The 17809-nt window shown below is 41.0% G+C and overlaps 1 protein-coding gene across 6 annotated transcripts in view; it reads right to left on the reverse strand.

Annotated features, from left to right (window-relative positions):
- Positions 1-1574: 1574 nt before the first annotated feature.
- The window catches only part of ASRGL1 (asparaginase and isoaspartyl peptidase 1), a 30123-nt gene continuing 13888 nt past the window's right edge, over positions 1575-17809 (reverse strand). For 4 of the 6 annotated variants that reach the window (XM_033143237.1, XM_033143235.1, XM_033143234.1 and 1 more), the window contains exons 3-7: positions 16917-17059; positions 10042-10196; positions 8747-8865; positions 6560-6670; positions 1575-3232 (exon numbers count right to left, since the gene is read on the reverse strand). In XM_033143237.1, coding sequence (XP_032999128.1) covers positions 3003-3232; positions 6560-6670; positions 8747-8865; positions 10042-10196; positions 16917-17059 — 758 coding nt within the window. In that variant the 3' untranslated portion in view covers positions 1575-3002. Of the gene's footprint in view, positions 3233-5525; positions 5631-6559; positions 6671-8746; positions 8866-10041; positions 10197-16916; positions 17060-17809 lie in introns of those variants that run through there. The other 2 variants (XM_033143239.1, XM_033143238.1) reach the window with 2 other exon arrangements.

Below are 17809 nucleotides of genomic sequence, written 5' to 3' on the forward strand. Positions count from 1 at the left end.
GGGTGGTTATTGAGTCAAGTCAGCTCCTAATCCACCTGCCAATAAATTTGGGAACTACAGAACACCAGGGAACTCATTAGGTACTGTATGTCCAAAAACATGTATAGGATTTCCCCTCTCCTCTTTTCCTTACCTTTGTACCTATTGTGATGTTGTGAGAACAGCAGTACAACCTGAGACACACCAGGAATTATTTATTAGTTAACCACCCACTGAATTTATGTCATATAAATCAAACAAAAATGAAGTATCTTGCAAATTCACTCATGAGCAGGGTCACCAAGTCTTCAATCCCAAAGCCTGAGACTCCAAAGCAAATTGTGGTGATATTCTAAGTCTCCTAAATCTTAAAAGGCAAAAATCTGACAATAGTACAGAACCCAGCAGCAAAGAGGCAGAGCCAAGACATGTGAAAACTGGGGAGGGGAGGGTGTGCGAGCAGGGCAGAGGGAATCAGAAATACCCGGTACATTTTTCTCCTCCTAATTATTTTGTGAGGATTTCCCACCACCTATCTATTGGCCAGTGGGAAACTCAAGGAAAAAATCAACCTCTTATGCAATGTTTTATTTTCTAAACCATGAGTGAAATGGCATTCTTCCATGCAATATTGACTAAAGAATGCAGCAAGACACAGCAATATGGAACTCACCCACCCACACCAGCACGCCAGATCAGAAACTGCTTTTGCAATATTTCCAAGGTTTAAAAGCAAGTTGCTGTGAAAGGGGAGGGAGGGGGAGGGGGCAGATAAAGAAGGAAACAAGGGCAAGAAATGGCAAGTGTCCCAAGGGGGGGGGCATGCAGATATTTTGTGTACTGTGGTCTCAACTATGTGGATAGGCAGGAAGCTGAACTTTTGCAGGGAGGGAATGCATGGCCCATTGGATCAGCAAGTCAAGCCAAGAAGTCACAACAGCAACCACGCTGGATGACTGCCAAGTTAAATGAATGTAAGGAATGGCCTGTCCTATGAATTCATTAGGCATTGCCACTAGGGAGGATGTGACTGTTTGGGAGGTATGACGCAAGTCTGACAGGGCTGGTCTTGAAAGGCACGGCAGAGGCACCTCCCCGATTAGAGGTATTGTGTTTATTTGTTCTAGTGCAATTTGGAAGCAGCCCTCCAACTCATATTATGTTAAAACTGTGCCTCTCAAAGTTGAACAAATCCAAAGGCAAGGAAAGGTATGTACTTCCATTATGAGGATATCCTGTTAAAAGTATGAACTGGCACACCACAGATTCTACAATTAAAATCATTGCCTTAATTTTAAAAACGAATATTTTAATAGAGTGGGAGAGGGGGAATCTGCTACTTAAAGAGATGGCTTAAAGAGATAAAAGGAGTCCTCCAGCCATGTGCTGTAAATATTCATTTTTTAAAATCACAGTATTATTTTTGCTTCCGTGAAAGGCTTAACAACAATAAACTTGAATCTATTCTTGTTGTTCTGCAAGAAAATCTCTCTCTCTCTCTCTCTCTCTCTCTGTGTGTGTGTGTGTGTCATTTAATGGAAATTTGATTTGCTAAACAATACACTTGAGCCATAAAGCATGCATGAGTAGTCTAGTTTTAAAATATACTGTACTAGATTTTATTGGCATTTATTTTCATAAGAACATGTTGCACATCAACATAGCACTGATTATTTCCCAGATGGAAAAAGTGGTATGGGATCAAGGCAATATCTAAATAAGACTTAAATTACTGAATTACATTAGCATGAAAAGAATAAAAGGAAAAGCAAGGGATAAAATTACAAATACCTTGTCAAAAAATGAAGCATCTTCCTTATAAGCATTATCATGAGAAAATACATTTCACTCTGTAAATTTCTATTTCGGTACTATAAGTACCTCAAAAAACATATTACCATATAAACACTAGTGCAATTTTATGCACAGCAGCTTATTCTTGCAATTAATATACTACTTCAAGAAAGACACCTATAGGCTATGCTATCACATTATTTCACTTAGCCTTTGATTTGTCATACAATCAAATGAAATCTATTCAAGAAGTCTGCTATCTCAAAACAAAACTTTGAATTCTATTGCATGTTTCCCTAAACATGAGAACTATTATGTCCCTACATTCTTTTCTGTACTGATTGTAAATAGGAAAAAATGTAAGGAAATTTCTTAATATTTCAGTTACAGCATTTGGGAGTAATCTATGGTTGCTATCATCCCAGTTCTTCTCAAAGTTTGCATAACAAATGCTGCTGAAATGAACAGAGCATGGGACTAGATGATCCTCAAGGTCCCTTCGAACTCTAAGATTCTAAGATTTTCTCTCCAGTATAGGGATGTTGTCATGCTGCAGTTCACTTCACCATAGACAGGTGGCATGACAAGCAGCAGTGTGGACGACCAAGGCAAAGCGAGTATAAGGGATCCAGAGGATGGAGATGCAGGCCCAGATGAAGGAATTGGAAGATGGGCAGGATGATGACCTAGGCAAGTGGCCCAGGAAAGGTGGGTAGAAGAGATCCAGAGCACAGACATACAGGCAGGCAGGCAGCCCAGGTAAGCAGTTCAAGGGAGGCATGATGGAGGGATACAGAGGATTGTGACATGGGTACATAAGATAAAAACAAGATCTGGGACACCAGACTATGTTTGCTCTATTATGGACACTGGTTTCCCAGCATAATCACATTATAGGAGAAGCTGCCTTCAATATAATGGCCATTGTGAAGACTGCATATCTTATCAAATACACCCCACTGAAGATGTGCCTAGTCACTTTCTGCAATTCAGTTGTGTGACTAAGAAACCAAAGCTTTGGATAGCTTATATATGCTCACCAAAGCCATCCTTAAGCCCACTATGTCTCCTTCTATATTTTAGCTTGGCTGCAAAAAAACCAGCACTATGAATATCTGAACTGGAATTTGGTGAGAAGGTCCTTTCAGAAAGGGGACAACAGATTCAGTTTCCAACAAAGGTCTATAATCTTGATTGTGCTGTGTTACTTCCACTTCCTTCACTTCTGCTTAAGATCCCAGGGAGCCAATAGCTTCTTCGGCTGGTTGTGTGTGCCACTCCCCAGCATGAATGCCACAGTGCAGTTGGTCATCCTTGACTGTAGCCCAGGACATCTCCTGGGTGGAGAATCGTGCAGCCCAGTCTCCTGAATTGCTGATCACAATGACCCCACCCAATCCCCCGACTCTAGTTTTCATGCAATCTAGGGCAGAGTCAGCAGCATCTCCTGGTGATTTTCCTGTGGGGGGAAAGTTCAAAGACACATGAGAAATTAAATAATTTTGACCAAAACCAATTCAGGGGTGGTCTTGAATCTTTCCAGATTAGCCAATAACAGGCTTTTGCAGCAGCTACAATTCATCCATATATCTCTTAAAGATGATGGGCATGATCCATATAAGTATGTCAGTAGTTCCATGAGTATAAGAGGTCATTAGGTTTGTTTTTTACTCAAACAGTGGCCTACCAAATTTCTTTTGAAACAAGTGTTTCAAACATAGGTTATACCTTTTGTTTTTTTTTGGGAGGGGGGTGGATTCTAGAGATAATCAAATCCCCTTGTGTAAATCTAAGAAACCTTTTGGATCCCAATAGCCAATAAAGAAGTATCAGAGAATTCCTGATCCCCCTCCAACAAGACATTGCAAAACTCCCTTTGCGAACAGCACACCAACTTACAGAATCAAAGCCAGATGGTTTATGGCCTCCTAGTCCAAATTCTAGCTATGTTCACTATTTACCTTGCTATTCCTGAGAATCATTCCTCCAGCCTCTTATTAAATACCTTAAAATGAAGGAGATTCCACAGCTTTTCTACAACTGAGTTCCATTGGCCAGCTGTTCTAATGATAGACAGAATACCACAAATGACTTTCTATTTCTTCCCTTTGCTAAAAAGATAGGGAAATAAAAGGTGATAGATACAACTGATGGGCCTACGGTAATTGTATCATGGGGGCACAACAACATAGAAACCATTCTGTGCTTTGTCCGGTCCTCAAATGTGCCCTCCTATATATGGATTTGTTTTAGTTGTTGGTAAATTGGCAAGAAAAAACTTCAAAGGACATTGATAATCTTTATCACCAGGTTTTATGATATCATTGCATCCCAATACAAACCAAAGTATCATTGTGGGATTATTTTGTCACTGTTGTGTTATATATATATATGCACATGCTTTTGGTAGGTCCGCAAATTGAGACCTTCAGACATTGTTTAGTTCAAGTGTACAATGTAAGCATGTCATCAGAGACAGCAGTAACATTTAATCAGTTTTAAAGATGACATGATGCCCTGTAAACAAAACCAATATTGTGTGCATGTGCATAGCAAACAAGCCAAATAAAATTCATGTCGTTATCCACAATTTATAATCTCAGATGCACTGGTGCATTGTATATTGCTTGGTTTTAAGTATTATAAATGCATCAGGTGTCATATTGTAACTCAGACAAGCATAACAACTGCTTTAAGATTTTGCCCTTCCTCTTCATAAAAACGAAACCCGGATACCCCAGAATGGAAACTATTCTCATGCTTAGAAACCAAAGCCCAGCCTTTATAAACACTAACAGGAAGGATTATTTTCATCCAGGCAACAGCTGCCATAATAGCGCTTAGAAATTCCAACTATTGCAAAAAGGATCATTCAGTTTCTACCCTTCAATGGAGCACCTGCTCTTCACTTGTAGTACTGTGCAGCCAGAATTATGTAGCATGGTTAGGAGGGGCTGAAAGCTACTGTGCACATTTCCAAAATCAAGTAAGAGTGCAAGGATGTAATCAACTGTAGATTCCCCTTTCTTCAGTGCCTTCGAAAAAGAGATCATTCTTTATTTTAATAAGACTAAAGGTGGTATGGACAATTGTGACCTCCACCTACATTTCCAAATGCCAATGGTACTTTTTTGGTTTTCAAATGTAGTAGAGTAGACACTGCTTGCTTTGATGCTTATATTGTTTGAAAGTTAAACAACCCACAATGGAGTGAACACTCCAAAAAGTCTCCTCCTTGCAGCTCCAGCCTGCAATTGCTCAAATTCAGTGACATAACCAATTTGCCTGTGATATGAAAGTACTGGTGGAGCCAACCACTGCTGTCTTTCCTGCTGAAAATAGGGCAGGAGTAATCTCTGTGGTCAACACACCAAAAATATGCTTCATGTAACTGTTTTGTATGTCCTGCTCATGCAGTTGTGAAATGTGGTGATTGTGTACAGGCCGCCTAATTAGCAGGTGCTGTGGTTGCAAGTTCTGTATGACTTGTTGCAAGTAATTCACAAATCATGATTATTCCCCTGTTACACTTGTAATGGAGCAATATACTGTTTTATGTTTTTAAACAACTGTGAAGCAATCAGATCCCACATCCCATTTTTGTAGGTGCTTGTCCTTTATATTATTGGATATTGTTGGCCCTGATGATTTCTCTGCAACTCTACAGTGTTCAGCTGCAAAAGTGAAGTATCTCAATAAAGAAACGATTCCTTACTTGAAAATGGAGTCGGCTTAATGTTTTCCCCTGAGTATTTTCACAGCTTACTTGGGGTGCATTTGACCCAAAAACCAGATTCATACAGTAACTCTTTCTATCAGTAGATTAAGTCAGAGTGACAAGTCATTTGTTAAGGATGCTGAAATAGAGGTGAAAGATACCTATGCAATGACATTTACATACCTGAGATTTGCAGATAACCTCCCTGGAACTTATTTTATACAATGTTAATGGAATTTCCACCTTTTCCATTTAACAGTTCCTCTGCATATGTGAATCTAAATGTCTTTGAAGTTTTGTGTCAGAAGTTAAATGGCGATCCTACAGATCTGCAGTCTGCAACTACAGCTTAGCATAAAGAAGGTGGTCTGGTCACTCTGGCAGCTTTAAGTGTATTCAGGAGAAGTAGGTCAGCTGATTATGTTTACAGACTGTAATATAAATCGAGAGTTTGGATAACATAGAAGGCAAAGCTCTCTAGAGTCATCCATAGCCTGATTATATTACAGCCACATGAACACCTTGTTGCCAGCTATTTACCACAGTCACACTTTTACTTAATATACACAGATCAATACATAGACCAGCCTACTTATTTTCATTCACATGGCTTCCTTTTTAACATAGGAGTTAGAGAAACTGGTGCTTTAAAGGGTTTTATAAGATTAATCAGCAACAACCCACTCCCTTCAACAGTTAAAAGCCTATTGTTTTTGGTATGCAACTGCTAAGATGCCATAGTATTTTTGTACTTGAGCTTTTAAAAACAATCAACACTTTGTTGCATGCAACTACTATGAAATATTTTTTGTCTGTTATTCATTGCACACCAGCACAATATTGCTCCAGTGCCACTGAATCAGGGCTAGCACAAATTGAGCCCTCAGAAGGTTCATTGTTTAAATTATCTGGACACAACCCTCCACCGATCACAACATTTGACTACTATTCAAATAACTTTCTCTGTATGTGTTCTCAACTTTGAAATAATGGGCCACAACCTACTCCCACCAACATCTGTGAGGAATACGGTAGCAGTTCTGTGCTCTTTGAAACCTTTGGCGTTACCTTGTTCCATGTGATACAAGATAAGTCTTGCCAAAACCACTTTCATAATGCTCTCTCCGTGGCCTGTGGTAGAAGTGGCACCAACATTGTTATCTGCATAACCTCCACTTCCTGATCAAATAGCAAAAAGCAAAAAGTCAAGGGCTGGAATTTACAGTACCCAACATCTCAAATCAACTACAAGGATATATCCAATTGCACATAAGCCCATTACAAAAGCAACCCATCTTATATGAACCAGAAGAACCCAAGTGGCGTACACTTTGTGTCTACATCAATGGAATTAACTAATAATATGGAGCAACGGTTCATTTGCACTTCAATAAGACAATAATAATTGGAGGATTAAGTGTCAATTACTCCTGAAGTCAAATTACTGCTGGGTAACTTGACCACCAAAAATTTTCTTCCAGATGGTCAAGGTACCACCATAGTTCCACTAGTGTTCAGATGAACTTTCTATGAGGACTGAGGGGATAGTGTGGTAAGTACATGTCATCAGTGCTGTAGCACCCTGCAGCTAGCAGCACAGGTGAGGTTACTTGCTACATTGATGAGTTAGTTCATAAAAGTAAGCCACAACAGAATCACTGCAGCCACATGGAACCTCAACTAAGCAGAACCCATTTTCTCTTTTAACTAAATAGCATTTCAGAAATAACCACGTAGGAATTGGCACACTGATTTGCTGGCCAAGTGGTAGACCTGGTGATGACAAAGCAGAAAAATATGAATAAACTCTTAAGATGGTTCTTGTGGATGGATATCGAGAGCATTGTTTCCTCTCTTGCAATAGCTAATGGAGCTATTAAACATTTGGGGGAATCTTTAAAACATATCAAGAAGGGATGGTGTTTGAAAGATGGCACACAGAGCCAGTGTGGTGTAGTGGTTAAGAGCGGTAGACTTGTAATCTGGTGAACTGGGTTCGCGTCTCCGCTCCTCCACATGCAGCTGCTGGGTGACCTTGGGCTAGTCACACTTCTTTGAAGTCTCTCAGCCTCACTCACCTCACAGAGTGTTTGTTGTGGGGGAGGAAGGGAAAGGAGAATGTTAGCCGCTTTGAGACTCTTTTGGGTAGTGATAAAGCGGGATATCAAATCCAAACTCTTCTTCGCTTCTTCACAAGTCTATTGAGGGTTGCCTACATACACTGAACTACCAAGCAAAATCTTCTAACAGGAGAATCCTAATGACTGAACAATGTTAACATGGTGCTCCTAATATCTCAGGAGTGTTGCACTCCGGACAATCACCTGCTTTTTAAATTGTCCTTTCTCAAGACCCAACATATATGCCTCCTTGTTTAAACGCAGTCTAAACAAAACGAATGAAGATTTACTAAAGTTAAGCAAAGACCTGTTATTTGGTGGTATTGGGGAGAAGTATTTTACACACACATTATTGACTTTCAGCCTACAAATTGCAAAACTAAAGTTTAGATCAGCTGCATAGTAAGCAGATGATATATCTGCTAATAAGCCGTTCTTCAATCTGCATGCTACGTTCTACACTGGCTCTGAATCTACAAGTAATCATTGCTGGTGGCCTGAATGTCAGTAGAATTTAAAACAAAAGCAATGTATTTTCCCCCTTCAAAGTCTATGAACTGATAAATGGATTTCTTCCTGGAAATTCCAAGTGGAGGCAGAAAGTGAAGGTTCTCAGTGCAAATTTCCTTATGTGTCTATAAATACACCCTGGGCTCCTTTTAACACTCCTTGCTGCTTCCTCACCCAAGAACTACTGTAAGCCTGTTTCTACAAGAGAAACACAGGGTATTTGATCAAGCAATCTCCAAATACTTCCTCTTTCCACTCCCTACCCATCTTATATAGAAGTATATTGCACAGGATGTAAAAGTTACAAAGCCATCATCTCAGGAAAACATACCGTTCACTAAACCCGGGTGGTATGTGCATTCAAGCGTGGAGTGTCACTGCAAGTCCGATACTTTGCTTGCTGTTTCTGCACCAGCACTTCCCACTTTCACTGTTCCATTTTTTTTTAAGTGGCTTGCCTCTTTGGCAGCAGGAATTGCTGCCATAGGAACGGCAAGCCGTCATACTGGTTCTTTAGATCACAGCCTTTGCTATCATGCATTTGACGGATATCATACATATTATATGAGAATGAGAAGGAGGGAAGGAGGGGCTGGCTCTTCTTCCATTTATCACACTCCCCTACCTATACACGCTGTATCACCAACGCGGCCGATGCGTTTGTTCGTGAGTCCCCCTGTTGATGTTGCACAAGCAACGTTTCCTGCACTGTCGATAGCAACGGCTCCAACTGTTCCAAGGTCTCTGCCAAAAATAGCATTTCAAACAATTAGCTGAAGACTGGAGAGCATTTGCCAAAAGAACACAGCGTCTCACAGGTAGCATTTCCCAAGTATTAAAAAAAATCAACGGAAATCTTCAGTCCGAAGAATTAAAAAAATAATAAAGAACTGTATTGGGAGTTAATGCACTTCTGAGTTTGCACTTAATCTGCTGAAGGACCAGTCTTTTTCATGTCTAAAAGAAGGCGGAGACCATCCAATTGAACAACTGATGTGACCAAATAACCTAAAGCACTTCTGTGCAATTGAAAGAATCCCCCACCCCCAATTAATCAGTAGATCAGTGCTTCAGATGCAGCGCTGCCTCCCCTGCTCCCAGCAAAAAATTAAGACTGCAGGTTGAGTTCAATGAGGCTTTTACTACCAGGTAAGTACGCATAGGATTGTGGCCTATGGGAATATGGGCTGGGTGCAGCAAATCCAGAGAAGCAGCTGGTGGGCATGCATCCTTGGGAAGGCAAAATTTCACAAGCTGCAGGTCTACAGGTAAAATCATAATGGATGTTTTGCAGAGATTTGACCAGCAAATATTATATTATGAGAACTTTAAGCAGCACTGCTGGATTTGACCAACCCCTTTTCTAGCCCAGTCAGATGTTTCTGGAAAACTCACGAGCAGGAAATGAGCCCAATCCCCAGCAGCTGGTATTCAGAAGTATCCTGCCTCTGAATCTGAAGATTGCATATTGCCATCTTGAGTACAGACCCTCCAAGTGTCCCTATTTTCCAGGGACTGTCCCCGATTTAGAGAAGCCATCCTGGTTTCTGATGTGATCCTGGAATGTCCCACTTTCCCTTAGGATGTCCCTATTTTCATTGGAGAAAGGTTGGAGGGTATGGTAGGATGTCTCTATTTTCATTGGAAAAATGTTGGAGGGTATGCAGTTATCAGACCCCCAAGTCATCTGAAGGCAATCCTGTATAGGGAAGGTTTTTGTTTGTTTTTTTAAAAAAATGTTTAATGTTTTAGTATGTTTTTATACATGTTGGAAGCTGCTCAGTGTGGCTGGGGTGTTGTATAAACAGCAAAATTATCATTATGGAATGGGGTGTCCCTATTTTCATCGGAGAAATGTTTTAATATCATTTGTTCAAGTGGGCAGGATTTTGCCCCCAACACCCAACATTTTATACTTGCTTTTGAAACTGTTGAGGGTTCGAATCAGCCTCAAGGTTTTTCTTCCACCTCTCCAGTGACCTTTCTGTGATCAGTTTCTCTCCAGGAACCTCAGGAACTCCCATGCCCCTAGCAAAGGCAGAGGCACCCTGGTCCGTCAGCAACATGTGGTCTGTCTGAAGGAGATAAGATATAATAAGCAGCTACTCAACAAAATAGCTGGACAAGCATGTTGCTGCCGTGGACATTTGATGAAATGAGTAGACGACTGAGTCATGGGGATGGGGAGAGCATGTGTGTGAATTCGACAGTGCTTAATTTGCTTTGGTTGTTTGTTAATGTTGTTAATGTTGCTTTGTGGATTATGAGTGCTGTAATGCTTTGTGAATTTTATAACATGACATTTCTTGTGGTTGTGCTGTTTACCCTATTTTTTAAAAAGTTGTTCTGTTTTATAGTGTTTTACAGAAGGTGGTTGTTTTACTGGTGATTTGTTAATTATTTTATATGATTTATGTTGCAATTGTGATGTTCAGTGATATTGTTTATTGCAGTGCTGTCAAGTATCCCGTTTCCCCCGGGATTCTCCCTTATTTTAAGCAGTTTCCTGCTGCTCTCCCTTATTTTTTATTTCCCTTAAATTTCCCGTTTTTAATGGAAGCAGCTCCTCCCCTGCTGGCCAGGGACTGGGTGGGAAGACCTAGCCTACTTGGAGAGAAAAGCCTCAGTTCTCAAAGCAAGTGAAAGCCGTTTCCCGTGCTTACAGGGGGGTGTATTCCTCCCCCTGCAGCAGCCCCTATCCGTTGCCGCTGAGCCCCTCAGCTGGCCAATAGGGTTAGCTGGTGGGCGGAGCCTGGCTGCCTTTGAGCAGCTGCTGCTTCCTGTCCTGTTTTGATGGGATCAGACAAGAAGACAATGGGGCTCCATTGCATGGAGCACATGGCTGCCCTCCTATTTGCTATGCTCCGAGCCTGAGCCTGCTTGGAGTTTACATTGCTGCTCCGCCCACCACTGACATGTGACTGTCCCTGGGATAGGTGAGACTGCTGATCCCTTATTTTCAAATCCGAAACTTGACAGCTATGGTTTATTGTATGAAAGCCGCTTTGTGACTCATGTGAGGAAGGAAGTGACACAGAAATATAATAAATGAAATGAAATAACCCCCACCACCACCACCACACACTGGCTTTTAAATGAATAGAGAAGGTTTGAACGATGTAAAAGAACAAAGCCAAGGATAAATCTTATGTAATCTTAGCAGTACAGATATATTTTTAGAATATGTATATTGTGCTTTTCAAAGTGTACGCTGCCAAGAGGCTACAGACATAATAAGATGTACATTTTAATAAAGAAATCTACATTCGCTGCCCATTAAATAATAACTATCTTGCAATTGTGCAAGGCTTCGCATAGAGAAGAGACCAGGATCCGACTCCTGAAAGATACTGCCCTTGATGTATTAACATTTTTCTGCCTGAGGCAAAGCAGAGGGTGACACCACCACCATTCCATATACAAGTGCCAACTGAATTGGCGCTTGAATTTTACTGTACTTCAATACTGGCAGGGAGACAACACATTTGACGGCAGTAGGTTTACACAGGTTAGGCTGAGCAGCCCAAAAAGCTTTGTCCTCCTGCCACACGTAACCACTCCCCACCCCTAAGCATTTGCTACCTGAGGTGGCCACTTCATTCTGCCTAACAATAGGGCTGGAACTGTGTAGCAAAATGATTCTGTCTTCCTTCTTCAGTTTTAGTGGGGGAGGGATGTGAAGGCACAAAAGGGGCAAAGTGTGTTTCTGTGTGATTGTGAGGAAGGAAGAAAAGGAAGTGGGGGGCCCAGGTAATTGTCAGAGGAAGCTGACCCCTGGTATCAAGCTATGGTCAATTTCAGGGCATATGCCAGAAGCCACACTTGGATATGAAATAAAACAGCTTCTTTTTAGGCATGCAGAAGTGCTGCCTTTCATTTGCTCGGCTTCTGTCGCATGGTGTTATATTAATGTGCAGCCATGCGTTTCACATGATCTGCTGGTGGCAATTTCATAAGGAGATCGCCTCAATTGCTACAGGTTTCACCCTACTTCCTGGTTTTGTTGTGACTAGTGAACCTCTTGACAAAGTAGGCGGGTTGGAGATTTACATACAGAGAATAGTACCATGGAGCCAGCTACATATGTAGAAGCATTACTCTGTTACTATAGTTTCCCACATGATGACCAATTCTCTGGCGTCAAATGAGCAAAAGTATCTCCTTATGTCTGAGACAAGAAACACTCGGGAGAATTTTCTTCTCTCGAAGTATGAACAAGGAAGAGTTTTCAGTCTCCAACAAAGGACAATACAAATAGTCATATACCTGCATATACCTGTGCTTGGATCATATAATATCATTTGCAAAGCAGGACAATGGAGTCAGTTTACTCTTACATGACTGAAATGTTCCAGCTCTTTTATTTCTTCCTTTTTTTGTTTTGAACATTTACTTTGTGTAATACTGCCCTCTTCTGCTTTTGTGAAACAAAAAAAGTACCAACAGTATCTGTAGCTTTTGTATATTTACTCAAAATGTAAACCACACTATGTTCAACAGGACTGACTGTTGAACTCAGGTTAGTGTAAACAGGGTTGCAGTCTTAGATGCAATACATAAAATACCACCACTTAATACTGATAAGAGGAGAAAATAGATATTAAAAACAGGCATATGGCCCTGTGAATGCACTTTGCTACTTATTCTTTAAAAAAATACATACAAATTCACACACTTTACCTTTTGTGCTAGAATCATGACAATTCTTTTTAACATTATTTATTTTATTAGTGAAAGTCATTCAAGAAAATCTAGTCCTATATCTTATTATGCATACTTAAATCACACTGACTATAGGTTATATCAGTTTCCCCTTTCCCAAATTTACCACACACACAAACAAACAAAACAAAACAAACACAACACACCTGAAACTCAACACTAGAAACTGCATAGAATTGAGATATTTAGCACACAAACAAACCACTGAAAGTGCATTGACAGGAAATGACACATAATCCTAGCTCAGAGGAGCCAATAAACAATGTCCAGGGCCAATTCCATAGCTAGAACATAGGAAGATGCCTTACAATGAGTTAGACCATTTGTCCATTTTCTCCAGTATTGTCTGCTCTAGAAATAAGGGAGGTTGTGGGCTTCCAACTCCCATCAGTCCCAGCCAGGGTTCTACATTGCAGTGGCTCTCAAGTGTTTCAAACAGGAATATTTCCTGGAGAGAAGATATCAGGATTTGAACATGGAACCATTTAACTGCAACACGTGTGCTTTGCCAATGAGCTACAGCCCTTTCTCTTCATTCCTGGCTAATATCACAAATGATCTAAAGGTAACTGGTAGTACTATAAAAATAGATATTAAGGGACCATGCTATTTCTTTATGTGGTGGTGTTCAGGGTAGCAGGAGAGGATATATTGTTTATTAATATCCTTCCTAACTTGTGCTAGCAAGTTCCTTTACTTAGCAGAGTTTACATTCCCCTTTACGCAGAAAACTAGCTGCAAACTCGTGTGAGTTTCTTAAGACAATACGCAATTCCATCTGGCTTGTCCAGATTGAAATATGTTCTAATATTTTCCTGGTAAGACCCCTTGAATCCCTCCTAAAAGAATAAAGACACCACAGTCTTATTCATACACATTAAAAAGAAAGTTTACTCATGCTTAGGCAGAGCACAGTGTGATCCCTGAAGGCAGGCTTCAGGCTTAAAGTTACAAGCTTATACTAACAGGTTTATCCCATAAGGGAGATGACCTGGGGGACTGCTTGGCTGGCAGCCAGCAGTTCATTCCAGGAAGTTCGCAGGAAGAAAAGAAGATGGAAAAGAGAAGAGTGGCAGCATGCATTGGCCTTTTACCAGGTCTGGAAAGGAAGGTCACTCCCACCCACTAGTCACATGCAAGGAAGGATGCTCCAGGCCAGGAGGAACAGGAAGTTTCAACTGGCTGGAGGACCAAACATTCCCTTGCATGTCCACTCTAGCAAAACAAGGAATGTTGTATTTGACTGCTCCCAGTGCATTACATTCCACACTTTAGAGATTTATATCTGGCACTTTTTCAAATGCCTGGAATTGGCTTTTAGAGTAGATAGTGTGAATGTATCACTGGAAATCCCTTTTATTTGCTTACCAAACATTCATGCTAATTACAGTTCCTGTTGACTTTCAAATGGATACATTACGACCCTCATCTGAAGAAATCATGCATCAACTCATTAAAATTAATGGTACCTAAGTTCAGGGGCATAGCAAGCCTCTTCGCCACCTGGGGCGGCGTATGCGGAGGCACCTCCCTGGGGGCGGGGCGCCGTGACGCGTGCGCCGTGACGTCACGTCGCACATGTCACGTCGGGCTGGGCAGAGCTGCAGTGCGGAGGCGAGGGGTGGGCCAGAGAGGGACAGGTGTGACCCCTCCTCGCTGGCCCACCCCTCACCTCCCTGCTAAGCCGAGCACTGAAAAAAGCCCCCTTTAAAGGACTTTTTTCAGCGCTCGGCTGGCGCTGGGCAGAGCGAAGGGCAGGCCAGAGAGGGAGGGGTCACCCCAAGTGTCACCCCCCGGGTGGTACCCAGAGCGGCCCACCACCTCGCTCCGCCCCTGCCTAAGTTAATCTTAAGCACCAACTTGACATATTCATTTCAGTGTAGCCCGAGTACAACAAACCTGTTCTAGATTGGAGCCTTCTAAGAAATTTCCCAAAAAGGCAGATTGTTCTACATTGGAGCCTTCTAAGAAATTTCCCCAAAAGCTAGAATAATATCTGATGTTCATTGGGGAAGCAATAACTAATTTATTTAGCATAAGAACTAGCAGGCAGCTCAAGACAGGATTGCTTGTTTACTATTCAGATGTCACACACAACTGCATCATTTTCCCCCATGGTATTTTCAGTGTTCTATCAATCATAGTCTGTTCTATTTTTTTGAGTTCTCACCTTGTTAATACAGGGCATAAATTTGTACTGGGAGCTTTTCCTGCATAAACAGCCAATGAAATGGATGTGACCTTAATTTTCAGCCTATACATTCAAAAACTCATTCTTGAATCTTGTAAAATTGCTATCCTATGCTTGCCCTGCCTTCTCACAAACAAATTCTGATGTATTCAGTGGGGCTAAATCAAAGATTATCCCAACTGGTTATTGATCAGAATAAATAAATCTACACCAAATATTATGCACATACAGGATTGCTGCCCAAATGAACTATTGTTGGTGAAAGCTCATACCTGATAACCTAGCTCAGGCATAGGCAACCTTCGGCTCTCCAGATGTTTTGGCCTACAACAGGACCAGTGGTCAGGGATGATGGGAATTGTAGTCCGAAACATCTGGAGAGCCGAAGGTTGCCTATGCCTGACCTAGCTAGTCTCCAAGATGCCAAAGTGCACTGACTTTTTGTTGCTAAAAGAACTAATCCAGCTACTCTCCTGGGACTTATTCTCAAGTAATTATTTCCTCTTCTGTTGCAAAAAAAGAAAAGCACACTACACATTTTGGTAAAGCTCCAAAAGCAATCATTTAAGAGATCTGTACTTCTGAGGAATTATTCACTTGTGAAAGGAAATAGTCTGCCCAGCCTAATGAAATGTATCTCAATAGACTATTTAATAGGCTAAGCTCATGGGTGTTGCTAGACAAAATCCAAAGAAATATGCTTTGGCCACCAGATGGAGCCAATATTGTGCCACGGAAAGATAACCAAGTCTTAGAGAAACATATTTATTTTGCTTGTTCAAAAGGGCCAAAGATGACCTGAAACAAAAAAATTCCTAACCTGATATTCTTTGCCTCTTACTTGCCTCTTCTTGTGCACCATGGCAAGAAAGATCAGCACTGGCTAATGATGTGTCAGTGATCAAGATACATATCGTAGAGAAAGGCAGCTTCCCATTTTCTAGTCGCAGGTGAGAAACACAACTTCAGCAAAATAAAGTGTTCTGGCTTCTGAACAAGTAAGGCTATATAAACCATGGTTTCATAGCCTGGCATTAACCATAGTTTCCTGATGCAGACATAACAGGAAACTAGAGTTTACTGTAGGCTCCTGATTTGTTTCCCTGCTCACACACGAAGGGGTGGGTGAAGTGGCTGTGTGCAGGTGCAAAAAGCTTTTTCACATCCGAGCTTCTTAAAGAGAGCTAGTGATGAACTGCTGAATGTGGCCAGGACCTTAGAGCCCTCAAAATAAATATGAGGGTCATTCAAAATGACTGTCGAATGCACCTTGGTATGTCAGTCTTTGGGTTTCAATGGTGCTTTGCTAAATGCCTGCCTAATCAGTCCCTTATCAGCTTCTTTCTTCACTTCCCTGCCACAGAGCAGATCTGCCTCTTCTGCAGCTGTTGACCAACTGGACTGAACCCTGCAAACACTGTCTTTTTTCTTTTTCACAAAGTGAAACCTTGGTGCAATTTGTCCCTTCTGAAATTTTAAAATCAGTAATGCAGTGACATCATTGAACAATGAAGTACTGCAATTAAACATAAGCTGTAGAATGATGTAGCGAATGGGCATGGTGGGTTTAAAAAGGCTTGGTCCACAATTGCTGTTTTTGAGGAGGGAAAAAAGATGGCAACAGAACACACATTATGGTATGTCAGAACCTCTTCTTCAAAAAGAAAAAGATTGAAAGGTGATCACACAGTCTGAAGGAGTGTCTGTCAAACCCAGATATTTTCTTGTATTAAAAACAAACAAACAAACAAACACCACTTTCAATCATTCTTGATGATTGGTCATGCCAGCTGGGGCAGATGGGAATCCAAAATCCTTTGGAAGGCCTCCGATTTTCTATCCCTATTGTTTTTTGTTTTGTTCAAGTGCACATTCAGCCTACCTTTTCCATGACAAGGCGGGCGAGCTTTATTGGGTTGGCTATACATTTCACTGCAGATACAGCTCCGGAGGCTAGATTTTTTCCATCCATGATAATGGCATCCATTTCCACTTCGCCCTTCTCATTTAACACAGAGCCACGACCTAACAATCAAACGGGGGGGGGGGGGAATACATTAAGTATCACTACTATATGAGGGAAACAACTATAAGTGCATAAGTAGATGGGGAATAATGGAGCACTGTATTGAGTGATCGTTTCTCATGTTCTTACTTTGAGAGCCTCCTCGCAGAGATGCATCTGGCACCTTCATTTTGCAGTTTTCATCATAAACTGAAGATGGACCTCTTTACCCTGAGCTTTGACAACTCATATATATTTTAAGACTCACCCTGTTCTCTTGACTGTAATATTATTTTCAACACTAATTTTTTTTAAAGGTTGTTGTAACCCACCATGGGACCTCATGGTGAAGAGTGTGTAAGAAATCTAATAACAACAATAATTTGGAATCTTTAAATATACAATCTATGAATTTCTAGCATAGCTTGAACAGTCCCGAAGGTTCAGAACTTGACTCAAATGAAACAAAGGTGAACAATGGTGGATCCTTAAAACACACTAAAAATGTGGGTTACAATAAAGCAGATTTTTGTTGCCACCTACCTACCAACCATGAATTCTCTCCTAAAAAGGTGCTAAAATAAATAATGTCACTACACTCTGTGGTATACATACAGCTATAGCAAAGCCTCACAAATGCAAAACCTTTCCATTTTTGCTTTCTTTAAATCAAGCCATCAGCCTGAGTTCCTAAATTGAAGTGGTAAGTTAGAACGTATTTAGTTGCCCAGTAAGCTATATCTCAAATGCAGTAGATGACCCTTAGTGTC

The sequence above is a fragment of the Lacerta agilis genome, chromosome 3 (genome assembly GCF_009819535.1).
Source record: "Lacerta agilis isolate rLacAgi1 chromosome 3, rLacAgi1.pri, whole genome shotgun sequence".
Classification (NCBI taxonomy): domain Eukaryota; kingdom Metazoa; phylum Chordata; class Lepidosauria; order Squamata; family Lacertidae; genus Lacerta; species Lacerta agilis.